General features: G+C 36.0%; 1 protein-coding gene across 1 annotated transcript in view; it reads left to right on the top strand.

Moving 5' to 3' along the window:
• Positions 1 to 17,756, top strand: part of ST6GALNAC3 (ST6 N-acetylgalactosaminide alpha-2,6-sialyltransferase 3) — a 602,379-nt gene extending 584,623 nt beyond the window's left edge. The window contains exon 4 of the mRNA XM_073788231.1: positions 16,014 to 17,756. Within this exon, the coding sequence (XP_073644332.1) occupies positions 16,014 to 16,143 (130 nt within the window). The 3' untranslated portion in view covers positions 16,144 to 17,756. The remainder of the gene's footprint in view (positions 1 to 16,013) is intronic.
• The last annotated feature ends 1,205 nt before the right edge of the window (positions 17,757 to 18,961 follow it).

Genomic DNA, 18,961 nt, shown 5'->3' with positions numbered 1-18,961 from the left:
AGAATCCTTGATAAAAAGTAAGAAAATTTTAAAGGGGTTTTAAAATGGATGTTTGAATCCTTTCTAAGTTAGCCTAGTGATAAGTACTAATTATTTATATTGTTATGATGGTAATGTGAATTAGAAACCTTTTAGAATATATGATTTTACATTGTTGTCAAACCTATCAAAGAAAAAGCAATTTGGGAGGACGTTTGTATGTATGCCCATAGAGTCCCTCTGTGTGTGTGTGTATGTTTATAAAGATATACATGCAATCCTATATTTCTCACTGATGCGTATAAATCACAGAAAATCTGTTTTAGACTTTATCTGAAATTTGTGGGGTTACATTTTGAATCCTGAATAAGAAAGAAAATCCAGATTAAATGTACTGATTGCTAAGAGTACATAAAATCGTACTCAGTGGCTGGACAAAAGAATAAAGCTAGAGAAGCTGCTAAATCTAGAACTGAGGACACAATTAGATGCCACAGTTGTCACAAATCAGACCTGGAAGTATAGCAATCTGTACCGTAGCCTCTGCTGATTGCAGTTCAGCTAATGTCACATCGAAAAACAGCGCATCAAGCTCCATTTGCACTGATGTGAGTGAACATTGGTCCCCCTATTCAAAGAAGACTGTCTTTACCGTAAGCAAACTCAGATTTGCATGATTTTTATTATATGGCTAGAGAACTGTGACCACTGTGGAAAAGAGAAAATTATATAAGGAGATTGCTCTTTGAGGATTTGGAATGAATCAGCTGATGTGGGAGCAAGAGTCTGAACTGGGGACTTTGCTGACCTTTCCAGAAGTATAAAGCCACTAGAAGAGAATCACTCATTACTTCCTCAGGAAAAAAACAACACTAAAGTACTTCAACTGGTGCTGTTAATTGGATGTTAATTATAAGCTCAGTTTAATTTCAATAAGTGAGAAAATATAATCAGATGGCTCACCTTTTTTTTAAACAGCATACCCATCTAGTGTTTAATGTGGCATGTCAAATGCAAAGAACAAACTCTGTTGTCCAGTGTCAGTTGTTTGCATGTCTTAGCACAATAAATGATTTATAGTCCCAGGGCCAAGAGGGGAAAATGCTTTTCCCTTAACTGTAGTTTTAAGAGGAAAGACCTCATCATTTTAATAGTTTACATAGATCCCATGACTGAAGGAGCCAGTGCTAGCCTTTGTAAATTGTCTTGACTTGTAAAACTGCAAGGGGCTTTAGTGACCAAACAATCCAACTCCTGAATCTTGGAGTTCAGGAAATTGACCGGTAGAGGTGAAGTGACTTGCCGGTGGCTATAAAACAGACTAATGGAAGTACTGAGACTTAAATTCTTATCTCATGTCTCCTTTTTTAATACTTTATCCACTGCGTTGTTCGTTTTAGCACAGAAGAGTAGCTGGAAAATGCATAAGTGACTCATTGGAAGAGTCTATTCCCGGAAACCAAGAGCTCCAATTAATGTTGATTCTACTCACGATCTGAGAAATGTCTATACTAAAGTATAGAAATATTTGCATAATTGAAGTAATATCTCAGTAATTGTTGATATGCTCTATCATCTATGTTTGTTGCTTATACTGGGCCATGTTCGATTATCACAAGATTCTAGGTTTCGTTTAAAGTATGTAAAAGTCAGTTTCTTCTTTTGTTATTGAGGATGATGAAGCCACTGATAGTCCTAAGAGCTGTTGAGTATGGAGGTGGCCTGGTGTAACTGGCAGGTCCTGTTGTTGAATTATCCCCAGAGCCTAACTGTCCTCGTCCTGGAACCAATTCAGCTGCCTGGGTTAGTGAAATAATTCATCTGTACTGGTAGGTGAAATGTTACCTTTGGTATCATGCTCGTGTTTGTACTACACATGATTTTGAGCCCACATACTCTCTGGAAGGTAAATTAAATGCCCCACAAGACTCAATCACCATGAAGATTGAAAGGGCTTTTTCTTTACAGCCCATTCATGTGATACTGTTAGAAGAGGAGAATTTTGAAATATATGCACTAGGTTCTGAAAAGCCTCCTGTGGCTCAGAGATAGCATATTGTCCTGTTCCTTGTTTTTGCTGAATCTTATAGAAACCACTAGAGTAAAATTCCATGTAAATTGCTAAGGCATCAGATCAGAACTGTCCTTGGGCATTGTAACATTGCAGAAAATGTCATTTTTTTTTTTTTAGTTCTCTACTTTTTTTTTTTTTTTCTTTTCAGAATAGGTACAATTTGTTTATGGAGTAAAAGGCTCCTCTTTCTCCACAGATATGTCTCCTTTTGTTCCTGCCTTGGAGACTTCAGAAAAATAGAAGTTCACCTTCATAAAAATGAAAAACATCTTGACAAGTAAAATAACCAACTGCTAAATTCATATATTTGCCTACATAGCGAGCAGCTTCTTCTAAGAAACTCCAAAGGGACCAAAAGCAGGGCATTTCATGGTTCCTTGTTACCTAACCTACAAAGCACTCATTTCCCTGTGTTTAACTTTGTTGTCATTGCTACTGAGTAAAACCCATTTCTATTACATACACTATATTTTATGCTTCACTCATTTTTCCAAATTCACACAACTTTTGCTGTAGTCTTTCATTCACTTTAAAAACCTGTAATCTTCATCTATCTATAGAAGAAACTGTAAATGCACAGTTGTGAAGTTGGTGAGGTTTTATTTTCCTCTGGCATCATATTGCTTTATTTCTAGGCATCATGTCTCAGAATAAAGCTTACTAAGTGGCAATGGACTACTGGTATATTTCAGTTTGGTTTACTTTTACAACAAGATAAATGAGGAGAGGTGAACAAAGCCAGAGAGTATATGTCATTGAAGGAGAAAAAAAAAAAAGTTGGGCAGCAGTGGGGTGGGGAGAGAGAGAGATTCAATATATTCAATATCCAAGGCAGAAAGATGTCTAGGATACTACTGCAGATAATGGCAAGAGAAAATGTTGGTCAGCCTCCAGAATTTGCTTTGTCTACATTAACCATCTGATGCTGAAGTAGATTTCCTATCTTGCTGTGTCAGACCTGTTAGCAAAGTTGGGTTAATACGTAAGCTGCTTAAAATAGAGAAGTCTTCGTTCTTTTCTCCCTCCCTCTTTCATTACTTCCTTCCTTTCCTCCTTTCACTCCTCCCATTCTCCCTTATTTTCTTCTAGAAAACTCAGCATGCTTGCAGTTGAACATCATACATGGATAGTTTCTCATTTTACAAATTAGCTTACAGTTCTCTTCCAAACTCTGTAAGAGACCCCTATTTGGATATGTTCTTAAAATGAGAGTGTTTCTGGTAATAAAGTAATAATAACCTATGCTTATATGTCAGGTTTATTAAAGGGCTGTTATACCTCATTCAGTCACCTCAAATACTCTATGAGGTATGTAATGTTACTATCACCATTTCACATATGAGAAAACTGAATCACAGAGAATTTAAGAAACTTGTTCAAGCTTGGCCAGCTAGGGATAGAATGAGGTTTTGAACCCAGGCAATTTGACCTAGATTCAAAACCTGGTTGCAATAGGCTAATAGATGTAACCAAAACCCCCCACCCCCAAATTTCAGTGGCTTAACAAAATAAGGTTTTTTCTCTCTAAAACATGAGTCCCCTATAGATGCTCCTCTCTAACCAGCTTGTCTCCAAGGATGACTCAGAGACACAGGCTCCTTCCATCATGTGGCTTTGCCCTCCACAGCATCCTTAGAGACCCTCCCTATGTAGCCTGCTAATAGGGAAAGCATGGGGAACTTGTTTTTCAGGCAAGTCCAGAAGTGGTGTACATAATTCCACCCACATTCTACTGGCCAGGCTCAGTCGTGTGACCTGGCAATGTTGTCTGTGTGCCCAAGAGGAAAACAAACAGGACTTGATGAACATTTAGCAGTCTCTGCCATAATATTCTTAGTCATGATGATATATAGCCTTAAAAAAAAATCACTCAGTTTTGTGCAGCTATATGGATGACTCATTTATGTTCATAATCCTTATCAAGAACACAAGAAAAAATCGCTTTACATGGATGTCAGTACCCACACCTCAACAAAATAAACTAGGGAGCAAAATGCTGTTTTAGATCTTATTATGCCAAGAGAGGATATGATTTCCTTTACCAGAGAAGGTGAGACGAGAAACTAGTAAGTAAGAAACACTTCTAAGCATTTACCAACAGTAGACTTTGAATGTCTTAATGATCTGTGGTTAAAGTAATACAGACTGATCCTTGCCTCTGATCATCCCATCTTCTTTGGATACCTATTTCCTTTGCAAAGATTAGCCTCCCTTTTCAATTTTCCTTTGGTCTTCAGGTCTATGCAGTGCTGCAATGATATTTTAAAGTAAAAAAAAAAAAAATGAAACTGCTAGTTCTCATATTTTAAAATGACAAATATCTCTTTCATACCCTCCTCCCTTTCTCTGTTCACACTGGCATATGAACTTGTTCAAGGAAAAAGGTCCAAATAGGCCATAAGTGTTGTCCATCACCAAAACAGCACAGGGTGTATTCTCATGGAGAGAAGCCCCTCATACTCTCTCCCGACATTTCTCTTCCCTTCCCAATACTTTCTATTCTTTGATAGTATTTTCTGTAAGATATCTAGAAATCCTTTACTCCTAACAGCAATTGTATTTCACATCCTAGAGTTCTTTCTCATTTAATAGGAAACTGCTGTCTTGGGAGAAAAATGCTTTGCATGTTAGCATATAAATTTTCTTAGTCTGTCTATTGAGACAGATTAGTTGAGACTCTAAAAACAAAATAATTAGAGAAGAGAACCTGCCAGTGTTTACTTTCTTCCAGGTCAACGTGAAATTCCTTTTAAGGACAAGAAACTATAGCTCCTGGTTGGTAAATGACAAAGGTTTCAATTTCTAACAGTTGTAACTGGTGATAAGAATATCTTAAGTTGCTTTGCAAGGATAAAATGAGGTTCTCACTATCCCTCGTCCTATGGCTAAAATTCTTGAATAATACAAGTATACAGTGTATACCAGGAGCATCTTACACCACGCAGTGTTAAGAGTTCTTGAATCTAACATTGGTAAAACTTTTCAAATATACTGTTTTCTATGCTTATGAAATCACTCAAAAATCTATATAATCTTCCAAAATTATTTTGCTCCAAATGCCTGAACTTCTCCAGAAGTAAAACACCTACAATGAAATTAACTTAGAATGGTCTTCCATCTTCAGTGGCAGTTTTAACTTCAAATTATAATGGCTTGTCCAACATATCTTTTGGTGATGCTGGTTATAATGTGTTTCATCTCTAGTAAACAAGGGCATACTCTACAATCTTTGATGGATAAAAGGGCATTAATGTTGGATGAGGACATTATTACCATGCAAATGCAACTGTGGATCATGTAGAGCTGTGGGTGGTTGTTCAATATGAAACAATAGAAGAAGCAAAAAAAAAAAAAAGCATTCAACAGCCCAACATATGGGTTCAATGAAACCAAATGAAATTTGACAGGAACAAATGTAAAGACAGGCACTTTGGTTCAAAAAAGACAGGAGCATGACTTAACTGCAGTACTTGTGAAAAATATTTGGAGGTTTTAGAGCAATCTAATGTGAGACGTAGCAATTTAAAAGATCACTATGACCTAAGATGCTAGGAGAGTCTACGAACAAGTAGGGAGGTTCAGGATTAATCAGACCACTTCTGGGAGTATTTTTATAACTTGTTTTCACTCGATTTCTGATTGGACAAGTAGTACATGTTCACCATCAAAAACATTGAGAAGACAGAAAGGTATGACACACATTAACAAACTGCTTGGTATTTATCTGGTACTTTTCTATAGATAATAGTTAAATTACATAAATATAAAATATGCTATTTTATAGCCTGTTTTGCTCCTTAATAAGAAATCACAAGCATTTTCCCAATGTCACTAAATTATCCTACAACTTTTCTGTTGCTGCATTGTGCCATAATCTATTTATCCATTCCTCCACTGTCATTTTTCTTCTATATGATAAACAAGTTTGTCCATGAATTTTTGAACACTCCTCTGATTTGTTTTTACTGTTCCAACATACAGTGTGCCTGCTTCTCTGCATCCTTGCCAAAAATTGGTGGGTTTTTTTCATCTGTGCCAATTTTACATATGCAAGAAAGGTTATCTTGCTTTAATTAGCATTTAATTGCTTACCATGGAAGTTAAACATTTTTGCATATTTTTTGACACTTTATATTTTTTCTTTCATTTATTAACTCTTCCAATATTTTGTCCATTTTTCTATTGCAGTGGGAGTCAGGATCACTTGGGAACTGGAAGTCATATTATACCAGGAATTGAAAACGTTTATCTAGCTTGATAGAATGTTTAAAAGAGAACTAAATTCAAACATTTAAAAGGCATTAATGGAGGTGCGAAATTAGTGTTAAACTCTGTGGCTCCATTGGACAGAGCTAGAGTCAATGAATGAAATTTCAAATTATATCTCAGGAGGACATTCAGAAGAGTCCAAAAGTAAAGTGTGGAGTTTTAGACTGAATTTGTGTGAAATATTCTCAGAGAGATCAGATCATCCCTCGTTCAGTGTTTCACACAATTAGATAGAAAGTTGGATGTACTGGCCTCACCCCCAGACTCCCTACAAAGCACACGTTCTGTGAAATAGGATGCAACTCCATGTGAGAAGATTTCACACTGAAGCTCTGAAAAAATAAGCCTAAAATGGCTGAGCTTTGGGAGCCCTTTTCTTTACCAGCAGTGTATTCAGAAGCCATCTTTTAAAACAAGTTATTTCTGATGATGGCAAATTTCACAGAATTCATGTTCAGAGTTGGTTCCTGAATTCTGGGGACACATTCAATTGCTGGTAGATACACACACACACACCACCACCCCCAGCTTTACAACTGCCTATTACTGACTTCATTCTTGTAATGCTTCACAAGGAGCCATGATTTCCTTTGCTTCCCAGTGGGGGAAATTTGTTCACATTTCATATATCCATATTTTTATATACTTGCTATTGTGCTATGTCTTTGAAATGTAATGACTCAAGAAAATTACATTTAGTATCATAGCATTCCTCATGTTTGTAATTTATGACAATGGATATCACTGTAGATTTAGGAGTCATTTATATTGTCCACCTTTTCCTATTACTGCTAGATTAAATAAATTCTTCATATTGAGTTTAGCTACATTTTTCGGTTTTCTAGTCTGTACCACTCACTTTCAGTATATTTATAATCCTTTTATCTGATCTTAGTAGTTTCAAAATGTTGCCTTGGATATTTTAAGTTTTGAGCCATCAATGCCCTTTTCAAATTGCCTTCTTAAGATTTTTGTAAAATAATATTCTCCATAATACAACTTTAAATTACCTGCCTTTTCCTTTACTAGACTTAATCCAAGAAGGCTAATTGAACATTAAGCATTTTAATCATCCCACACTGTCAAACTTGTTTTCTCATTACTGAGACTTGGATAAGCCATAAGCTTAAGTATGTTCCTGGCAATGTAACTAGAGTGAAAGTTTGATAATATAATTAGTATATAACTATAGAATTAGTCCTGGTCTTTATTAATATCTATACAAAAATATTATTTCAACAAATATACATTGAATATAACCAAATTCATGGCACTTCATTAGAGCTTTGGAAAATACAGAGATGGGTAGGCTGTAGTATTTATCTTTATGGAGTTTACTGAAAAGCTAGAAAGATAAATCAAAATTTCCAGTAATTACAAGATGGCCTAGAACAAGGTAATAAACAAAAGAATGATGCAAACAAAAAATATCATATGTTATACAGAAAAATAAGAAGTATAAGGAAATGATGATTCAGATATAAAAATTGTCATTACATTATATGTGCAAGTAATGTTCAAATATACCTGTAGGGTGATTCGAACTCTCCAGATGACACAGCACATGTTAGATGTCAGGAGGTTCATCTTGAACTTCTATTAGCAATGCCTTTTGGAAGTGGTTAATACAGGAGATAGCCACCAAGACATAAAGACACTTTCATCTAAAACAAGACGAGGCTTCGTGACAGTAGTATCTTGTAGAATAGCGATGCTTATTTGAAAATGTAGGGTTTATTCTTGAAAAGTGAAATAAAAATGTCCATGATACAGTAAAATGCAAATATCTTCTTTGAAATTTGCTAGAGGAACCCCAGAGAAGGCTCTGGTACTATTTTTAAATGTATTCATTGAACAAATAGCACCTTTAAAGGACAGTTCAAAGTAAGCTGTGAATTTAAATAGCATAGGATGTGGAACAAATGTAGGTGTAAATATGGATCCATTTTATCCCTTTTATCCATGTAGATCAATTAGTCTTGTGTTATTATTCTCTATATGCATTCACTCTCAGCTTTAGGAGTGACCATGAATGTGAATTACCCTAATTATGCTTTTTCTCATGATGGCTTTATCTATATGTATCTACTGAGCTTGAATGAAAATTTTCTAATGTCATGATAGCTATATGCATCTACTTGGAGACTTAAGCAGGGCTAAGAAACAGACCGGGAAAACAAAAATCATAACATGCACCTGACCTGATTTTCACCTGTTGTCTACAACTTCCGAAGAAAATCTAATGAAGGAATCACACTTTTTCATGTGATTAAATAGATTTCACGACCTAAGTAACCTACTTATGTTTCTCTAGAAGTGACCTATTCCAGGAAAAATTACTCTGCTGTGTGGTAGGTGAGTTACCTTGAGTGGGGAGAGGGGAGAGGTAGTTTCAAAATCATAAATGAACAATTTTCCACGTCTCTTCTCAATCTCTGTGGAAATCTTACATTCTTTCCTAATGGTTCTTCTTCTCCATTATATATTCTGCTGGATGGGCTACCTAGTTCTCATGAACTATGGTCACTGAGTCCACACTTCCAAAAAAGATCCACATATTTTGGTCAATTGATTTTCATAGAGATGTCAAAGTAATTTAATGGAAAAAGTATAGTTTTTTCAACATATGGGGATGAAAAAACTGGATATCTACATGGAAAAAATGAATCTCATTTCTTACTTCACACCATGCAAAAAAATTAACCTGAAAAGGATGATTGGTCTAAGCATAGAAGATTAAAAAAAAAAAATCTTAGAAGAAAACAAAGTATAAGATATTCATGACTTTGGGTTAGGTAAAGATTCCTAGGATACAAAAATCATAAAAGAAAAAATATTAATAAATGAGATTAATCAAATTTATACCTTTTCTTAAAAGACACTATTAAGAAAATGAAAATAGAAGCCACAGAGAGGAGAAAATATTTGCAGAGGACTCATATTCTGAATATATAAAGAATTCTTACAACTAAATAATAAAAAAATCTGAATTTAAAATGGACAATTTGAACATATGCCTCACAAGGAAAGATATACAAATGGCCAATAAACACTTTAAAATGTGCTCAACATCACAGTGAACAGGAAATATCAATTAAAACTGAACACTCTACTAAGCACGAGGGACTCTTTGGTGAAAAAATTTGACATAGTTCTTGCCTTTATGGAGTTTATAGTGTAATGATAGAGACAAACAAGTTAAAAGGCTTTCACAAACAATTGGATAAGTGCTGGGACAGGAAGAATACAGGTGCTTTGGGGGTGATGACAGAGGGAATCCTAACACAGACAAGAGGTTAGACAAGGGAATTATCAAGACATGCCTTCTGATAAAAGTGAATTTAAGTTGAGATCAATGAGATGAGTGGAAGCAAATTGAGTAAAAGGGGTATGAGGAAGATAAGCATGGACAAGGAACAGCGTAATGCAGAAAGTCATAATGAAGAGAGAAAGCGTGACAAGTTCAAGAATCTAAAAGAAGTTTACAATGACTGGTTGGAGAAAAGCCACAGGGGTGAGAGGTGGAAGGTGGTGGTAAGAGATGGATGAGCAGTTTAATCAGAGGTCAGACCACATAAGTCTTTACAGGTTGTCATAAGAAATTTTAACTTTATTATGAGAATAACACATGGAAAGCATAGAAAGATTTTAAACACAGGACTTGTTGTTTAAAAGCATCACATAGAGGGAAGAGAAATCAAGGACAATTCACAAGTTTTTGGCTTGAACAATTGGGCAGATGTTGATACTACTATCTATGCTAGGAAATATACTAGAAGAAGCAATTGGAGATGAATTAAGTTTAGTAGACGTGGTTAGTTTGACACGTGTATAGGACATGGAAATGAAGTTCTATATACAAAGCTCAGGTGATTGATCTAATCTAAAGATATAAATTTTGGAGTCATCTGTATAATGAAGAATAAAGTGTGATAAGTGCTATGACAGAAATATGTATAGAATATCACAAAAGCACAAAGAACATTTCTATTAGTTACCTATTGCTATGAGACAAACTACCACAAACTTAGTTGCTTACAACAACACACATTTATTATATCACAATTCCTGTGAGTCAGGAATTAATGCATTGCTTATCTGGGTCCTCTTCTTTAGGGTCTCTAACAAAGCTACAATCAAAGTGTCAACCAGGGCTGACATCTCATCTGAAAGCTCAACTGGGGGAGGATCCACTTCCAAGTTCATGTAATTGTTGGCTAAATTTAGTTTCTTGATGACTGTCAGTTGGAGACTGCTCTTAGTTCTTTGCCATGTGAGCCTCTCCACAGGGCAGCTCACAACATGACAGCTTGCCCTCAAAGTCACCAATGTAAAGAGTCTGCTAGTAAGATTAAAGTAATAATCTAATCATGAGCATGATATCCTTTCAATGTTGAGATATTCCATTGGTTAGAAGCAAGTTCCTCAATGAAAGGGGATGGCAAAAACCTGTAAATAACTATAGGCAGGATTATTTTGGGCTACCTACCTCTCCATCTCTACCTAGAAGAAGTAAAAAAGCTTCCACATAAAAGTGACTCATGAATCCGAGAGAAGATATGTCAATTCCAAATAGTCAAAGGAAGAGGGCAGACTAGTGATACCCCAGTTTTCCATCTTGATGTTGATTATCAAAACTTCCATATTTTCCTATGTCAGGATTGATCATGGACCAAATTGACCAAAATTTTAAAAGTTGTAATAAATCTAGTGTATAACATGAGAAAATGAATTCAGCCAGGAATAATCAAATGGAGTTGCTTTTTCAAGGAAAATCAAGATGAAAGGGGTAAGAAAGACTATGAGAAGTTATCCTGTTTAAACTCTCAACAAAGTGGGTATAGAAAGGACATACTTCAACATAATAAATCCATACATGACAAACCTACAGCCAACATTATACTCAACAGTAAAAAGCTGAAAGCATTTCCACTAAGATCAGGAACAAGACAAGGATCCCCACTCTCACGACTTTTACTCAACATAGTATTGAAAGTCATAGCCACAGCATTAGATAAGAAAAAAATAAAATAAAGGGAATCCAAATTGGAAAGAAGAAGTAAAGCTGTCACTGTTTGCAGATGACATGATACTATACATAGAAAATCCTAAAGTTGCCACCAAAAAAAAAAAATTAGAACTAATAAATGAATTCAGCAAAGTTGCAGGATACAAAATTAATATACATATCTCTGTTTCATTTCTATACACTAACAACAAACTATTAGAAAGAGAAATTAAGAAAACAATCCCACTTACAAATGCATCAAAAAGAATAAAATACCTAGGAATAAATTTAACCAAGGAGGTAAAAGACCTATACTCAGAAAACTACAAGACACTGATGAATTAACTTGATGGAAAGATATACCATGCTCATGGATTGGAAGAATTAATATTATTAAAATGACCATACTACCCAAGGCAATCTACAGATTCAATGCAATCCCTAGCGAAATACTAATGGCATTTTTCACAGAACCAGAACAAATCATTCTAAAGTTTGTATGGAAACACAAAAACCATGAACAGCAAAAACAATCTGGAGAAAGAAGAACAAAGCTGGTGGTATCCTGCTGCCTGATTTCAAACTATACTACAGAGCTATAGAAATCAAAACAGTATGGTATTGGCATAAAAACAAACACACACAGATCAATGGAACAGAATAGAAAGCGCAGAAATGAACCTATATTTATACAGTCAATTAATCTATGAAAAGAAGGCAAGAATATACAATGGGGAAAAGACAACCTCTTCAATAACTGGTGTTGGGAAAACTAGACCACTATACGTAAAGAATAAAATGGGACTACTTTCTCACACCATATATAAAAATAAACTCAAAATGGATTAAAGACTTAAATGTAAGACCTGAAACCATAAAACCTTTGGAAGAAAGCATAGGGAGTACACTCTTTGATATCAGTCTTAGCAATATATATATATTTTTGGATATGTTTCCTCAGACAAAGGAAACAAAAGCAAAAATAAACAAATGGGATTACATCAAATTAAAAAGCTTTTGCACAGCAAAGAAAATTACCAACAAAATGAAAAAGCTACCTACTGAATGGGAGAAGATATTTGTAAAAGATATATTTGATAAGGGGTTGATATCCAAATTATACAAAGAACCCATACAACTCAACATCAAAAAAACAAACAACCCAATTTAAAACTGGACAAAGGACCTGAATAGACATTTTTTCAAAGAAGATATACAGATGGCCAACAGACACATGAAAATACACTCAACATACCACCTCATACCTGATGAAATGGTTATAATAAAAGGACAACAAATAACAAGTGTTGGCAAGGATGTGGAAAATTGGGAACTCTGGTGAACTGTTGGTGGAAATGTAAACTGGTGTTGCCACCATGGAAAACAGTATAGCAGTTCCTCAAAAAACTGAAAATAGAACTACCACACAATCCAGCAATTTCACTGTTGAGTACATCTCCAAAGAAAATAAAAACACTAATTTGAAAAGATATATGGACTTCTATGTTCATTGCAGCATTATTTACAATAGCCAAGATATGGAAGCAACTAAGTGCCCATCGATAGATGTATGGATAAAGAAGATGCTATAAATATATATAATGGAATATTATTCAGCCATAAAAAAGAATGAAATCTTGCCATTTGTGACAACATGAATAGACCTGGAGGGTATTATACTAAGTGATGTCAGACAGAGAAAGATGAAAACCATATGACTTTACTTACATGTAGAATCTAACAAACAAAACAAATGAACAAACATAACAAAACAGAACCAGAATCATAGATACAGGTAACAGACAGGTGATTGAGGGGAGATGGGTGGGGGCTGGAAAGAAAGAGGTAAGGGAGATTAAGAGGTACAAACTTACAGTTACAAAATAAATGAGTCACAGGTATGAAATGCACAGCTTGGGGAATATAGTCAATAATTCTATAATATTTTTGTGTGATGACATATGGTAAATAGACTTATTGTGGTGATATTTCAAAATGTATAGAAATTTCAAATCACTGTATTGCACACCAGGAACTAACATAGTGTTGTAGGTCAATTATACTTCAAACAAGCAAATAAACTCATAGAAAAAGAGATCAGATCTGTGGTTGCCAGTGGTGGGAGTGGAAGAGGGGGAAATGGTTAAAGTTGATTAAAGATACAAACTTCCAGTTATAAAATAAATAAGCACTAGGGACATAATATACAATATGATTAATATCATTAACACTGCTGCATGTTATTTATGAAAGTTATTAAGAGAGTAAATCCTAAGATTTCTTATCACAAGAAAAAATTATTGTTTTCCTTTTTCTTTTATTTTGTGTCTATAAGAGATGATGAATGTTCCTTAAATGTATTATAATCATTTCACGATTTACGTAAGTCAAATCCTTATGCTGTAAACCTTAAAATTATATAGTGCTGTATGCCAATTATATCTCAAAACTAGAAGAAAAAAACATATTTTTACAAATGTAAAAATGACTGGGGGAAAGAATATTACATATTTAGAGTGGAAGTCATGGTGATATAAAGAAATATGGCAGAATGAGTAGGTATGAAAGAAGGAGTATTAAATCAGTCATTATCAAGGGAGTGAGATTTGTTTCTAAGCATGCATTTTTTTGTGGTTTGGCTTCCTAAATAGGAACAAACACTTTGGGAACTGAGAATGCCAGACACCTTGGCACTGGATAGGTTCTGAGATGATGGGAAAAGGACAAAACAGTGAGAAATGCATTCAAGTATTAAAAATTGAGGTGATGTCAGGAAAACTCCTTTCCAGAAATTCTGATATTATATTTTAAAGTTTGGGTGAAGGGCTTTCCTGGTGGAGCAGTGGTTAAGAATCTGCCTGCCAATGCAGGGGACACGGTTTGAGTCCTGGTCTGGGAAGATCCCACATGTAGTGGAACAACTAAGTCCATGCGCCACAACTACTGAGCCTGTGCTCTAGGGCCCGTGTGCCACAACTACTGAGCCCAAGTGCCACAGCTACTGAAGCCCGTGTGCCTAGAGCCCGTGCTCCACAACAAGAGAAGCCACCGCAATGAGAAGCCCATGCACTGCAACGAAGAGTAGCTCCCGCTCGCCACAGCCAGAGAAAGCCCACGTGCAGCAATGAAGACCCAATGCAGCCTAAATAAAAAAAAATTTTTTTAACAAATAAATTTAAAAAATTATAAATAAATAAAGTTAGGGTGATACATGCATCATGAATGTTAAGTGCATAGAGGGAAAATTATAAGATCTCAGAAAAAGAAAAATATCTTTGATATTCTGAACGAACAATATTTATTATTCATTTAAAATGCATTTATTTAACAAATATTTACTAAGTAACAGTTGAAAGTTCAGAAGTAAGAGAGTGGCATGGACATATATACACGACCAAATGTAAAATAGATAGCTAGTGGGAAGCAGCCGCATAGCACAGGGAGATCAGCTAGGTGCTTTGTGACCACCTAGAGGGGTGGGGTAGGGAGGGTGGGAAGGAGATGCAAGAGCGAGGGGATATGGGGATATATGTATACGTATAGCTGATTAACTTTGTTATACAGCAGAAACTAACACAAAAATGTAAAGCAATTATACTCCAATAAAGATGTTAATAAAATAGTTTGGGACATTTTTTTAAAGTAGGAAACTATAATATTTCAAATTAATATTCAAGCCTGGGGCTAGGCTATCTATATCACAGCTGGAAAGTGGCAAAGGGATAGAGAAAAGATAGTAAAGAGCTTTCAGATCTATACCACCTATGGCTAAAATAAAGTTGAGATTTCTTTTCTGGCTCTAATGATAGAATATATTCCTGACTTGGGAACACAAACTGACAGTTCAGAACTCCTGAGAGAAAGAAGAGAGTTAAGTTTAGAATATATTACTATAAGTAATAATTTCAGGAACTTCTCTGATTGTTATCCTTCTCAAATGAAAAACTTGATGGATGATATAGGTATGGAGTTGAAGAAGAAATAAGATGCTTAACCAAAAGAAAAGCTAAGACAATTGTATCAGGTGTAATATTTTGTTCTTTTATTGCACTCCATATGAAGGCTGTTATTTTTCTTTTCCCAACACACATTCTTTCTTCTGCTGTGTTCATCCAGTAACAAACCATGATCATACAGGTGGGCCTGTAATCCAGGATGGGCCAAACTTTGTACCATATCACCTTGGCCATGGTGATTGGTTTGGAATGGGTATCTATCCCAAGTAGGGACAATCAGATCCCTTTCCTGTGATTTACATATAGACTCTGGGATAAAGGAATTAACTCTTCCCAATGATGTTGCTACAAAGGTATGCTAACAGCCTATCTGGCCAATAGCTACAGTCCCTTCAAAGAGAAAAATACCCATGTTGCATAGAAGTGAAGAGATAAAAAGCTAGCTGCTTGATGATACTTTTGAACCCTCAAAAATTCATGAATGATGCCATTCCAGTTTTTCCTGATCACATGAGCCAATAAATGCCCCTTTTCTCTTTTGTTTCAGAGAAACTAACTAAGAACAAAATTGTATTTTAGATATTTTATTTGCTGTCAAAAGAATCTAGACTAATGAAATCTACCAACAACATGAAGGTCCCATTCTTTGAAAGATATTGTCTACTACGTTGCACCTATTAAGTAAAAAGTAATTTGTCTTACTTTTTTTTTTTTTTTTTTTTTTCAGCACGCGGGCCTCTCACTGTTGTGGCCTCTCCCCTTGCGGAGCACAGGCTCCGGACGTGCAGGCTCAGCGACCATGGCTCACGGGCCTAGCCGCTCCACAGCATGTGGGATCTTCCCAGACCAGGGCATGAACCCGCGTCCCCTGCGTCGGCAGGCGGGCTCTCAACCACTGCGCCACCAGGGAAGCCCTGTCTTACATTTTTAATAACTGAGAAATTTTACATCTATTCTAAACTAATAATCGGGATAAGAAAACTAAAATTACTAATTGAGTTGACAGAATTCCAACCAAAGAAACAAAGAGTAATGCTTCACTAACCTCTGGAAACCTAATTAAAGGTAAACATATCATTTCTGTGAAGTTTTTCAAAATATTACAAAGGTTTTGGGACCTACACGACTACCCTCAAAGTGCTCCGGGTTACCGAGACTCCAGTGTGGAAACTATGCTCACCAAGATAAATCTCTTTTAGCATTTACAATATAATAATGTAACACATGATTTGCATGTTTATGTTCCCTATCAGACCTTCAGATTTTTAGAAATAAGGAGAGTGGTGCAGAAATTGCTGGCTTTTTGCTAATATCTATTTTTCCATTCCTCCATAATGACAGAGCCTCTACTTTTTGGTTGGGCATATGGTCACATGCCTTTGCAGATGGGTGTGGTCATATTAAATTCTGGTCAATGACATGTAAGCATGGATGTTGTGTAAGCCTGAGGTTGAAATTTTCTTAAAAAATAGCTGACAGTTTTTTGATTCCATTTAAGGAGTGAGAACACTCCACACCATCTCTGACTGATTAGAGCTAAAATCCCTAGTCCAAAAATAAAAAGGAATTATCTGAGAACTCTGAAAAGTAAATAATAGCAGTCAGACTGAGCATGCAAACAAAAATTTGAAGACCATCCCATATAGCAGTGAATTCCCTGGTGTTTTGTTTTTTTTTTTCCTCTCATATATCCTGGATTATACTCCAGGTATCCCAAATCCTAGAACAGTGCATCATGCATTGACAGAAATCTATCCTCCAAAATTATCTCTCTTCAGCCAGAGGGCTAGAGAGATAGGTTCCTACAAGATGGAACTATGGTAATGAAGCTATGACACTACAGTAGTGGTGGCAGTAGCAGGAGTGGCTCTGAAGGCTCTTTTCTCTGAATTCTCTACTCCAAGGTGGACCCAACTGGAGGAAGTATAGGGAAACCAGGGAGGCTAAAGGCCTGGATTAATAGAGCACCAGAAAAGGGTGCTTCTGAGAGCCAGAGTATGTGGGAGAAATCACAGAGAGGAAGGAGGTGGAAAAAGGAATCCTTTAAAATTGTATATGAAAAGTGGCATCTACAAAACCTGCGACCTAACATCATATTGAATGGTGAAAGGCTGAATGCTTTTCTGCTATGTTTGGCAACAGACAAGGGTTTCTGCTTTCTCAATTCCTATTCATCATTATACTGGAAGTACTGTCCAGTGTGATAAGGCAATAAATAAATAAAATAAATAAAAAGCATAAAATGAGAATAAAATTCTCCTTATTCCTAGATAACAGGGTTGTTTGCATAGAAAATCCCTAAAAATCTACAAAAAAAACTTGTAGCACTAATTAGGGATTTTAGCAATGTTGTAGGAAAGAAGGTCAATATATGAAAAAATAATTGTATTTTTATATGTTGACAATGAGTGATTGCAAACATTTCTTTAAAAAAAGACCATTTAGGGCTTCCCTGGTGGCGCAGTGGTTGAGAGTCTGCCTGCCGATGCAGGGGACATGGGTTCGTGTCCCGGTCCGGGAGGATCCCGCCTGCCGCAGAGCGGCTAGGCCCGTGGGCCATGGGTGCTGAGTCTGCGCGTCCGGAGCCTGTGCTCCGCAACGGAAGAGGCCACAACAGTGAGAGGCCCGTGTACCACAAATAAAAAATAAAAAAATAAAGACCATTTATAAATTTACAATAGCTAAAAAAAGAGATAGAGAAATGCTTACATATAAATTTGGAGGAGACAAGTTTTCATGGGCTTCTTACATTCCTACCTGTCTTGCAGTCAAAGCACTGGCTGCCCTTAGTTCCAAACTACTCTTTCAAGAATATTCATAGATTTAAAGAAACATAAATAAAAATCCCTGCAAGATTTTTTGTAGATGTAGACATGCTGATTCTAATATTTTATGGAAAGCAAAGAAAACTAAATTAACTAAAATGATTTTAAAAGAGAAGAACAAAGTTGGAGGGCTCACCCTACCCAATTTTAAGACTTACTATAAAGCTACAGTAATGACAACAGTGTGGTGAAGGGATAGAAACATAGATCAATGGAACGGAATTGAGAGTCAAGAAATAAACCCATACAAATATGTTCAATTAAGTTTTGCCAAAGGTGCAAAGGCAATTTAATGAAGGATAATAAAGAAAGGATAGTCATTTCAACCAACGGTGCTAGAACAATTGGACATCACTATGCAAAACAAAACAGAACCTAGATCCATTTCTCAAACAAAACAAAATTTAATTCAAAATGGGTCATAGACTTAAAAAAACCAGTAAAACTCTTAGGAGAAAATCTTCATGACCTTGGGTTGAGCAAAGAGTTCTTATATATGACATTAAAAGTACAATCCACAAACACACACACACAAAACTGAAAAGTTGAACTTCATAGAAATGGAATTTTTTTTTTTGCGGTACGCGGGCCTTTCACCGCTGTGGCCTCTCCCGCTACGGAGCACAGGCTCTGGACACACAGGCCCAGCTGCCATGGCCTAGGGGCCCAGCCGCTCCACAGCCTGTGGGATCCTCCCGGACCAGGGCACGAACCCATGTCCCCTGCATCGGCAGGCGGACTCCCAACCACTATGCCACCAGAGAAGCCCAGAAATGGAAAATTTTTGCTATGAGAAAGACACTATGAGACACTATGAGAAAGATCATTAAAAAATAAGTCGCAGCTTGGG

This window comes from Tursiops truncatus, chromosome 1 (genome assembly GCF_011762595.2).
Source record: "Tursiops truncatus isolate mTurTru1 chromosome 1, mTurTru1.mat.Y, whole genome shotgun sequence".
Taxonomy (NCBI): domain Eukaryota; kingdom Metazoa; phylum Chordata; class Mammalia; order Artiodactyla; family Delphinidae; genus Tursiops; species Tursiops truncatus.
Note: the sequence above shows the minus strand (reverse complement) of the source record. Positions and strands in the feature narration are given on the sequence as shown.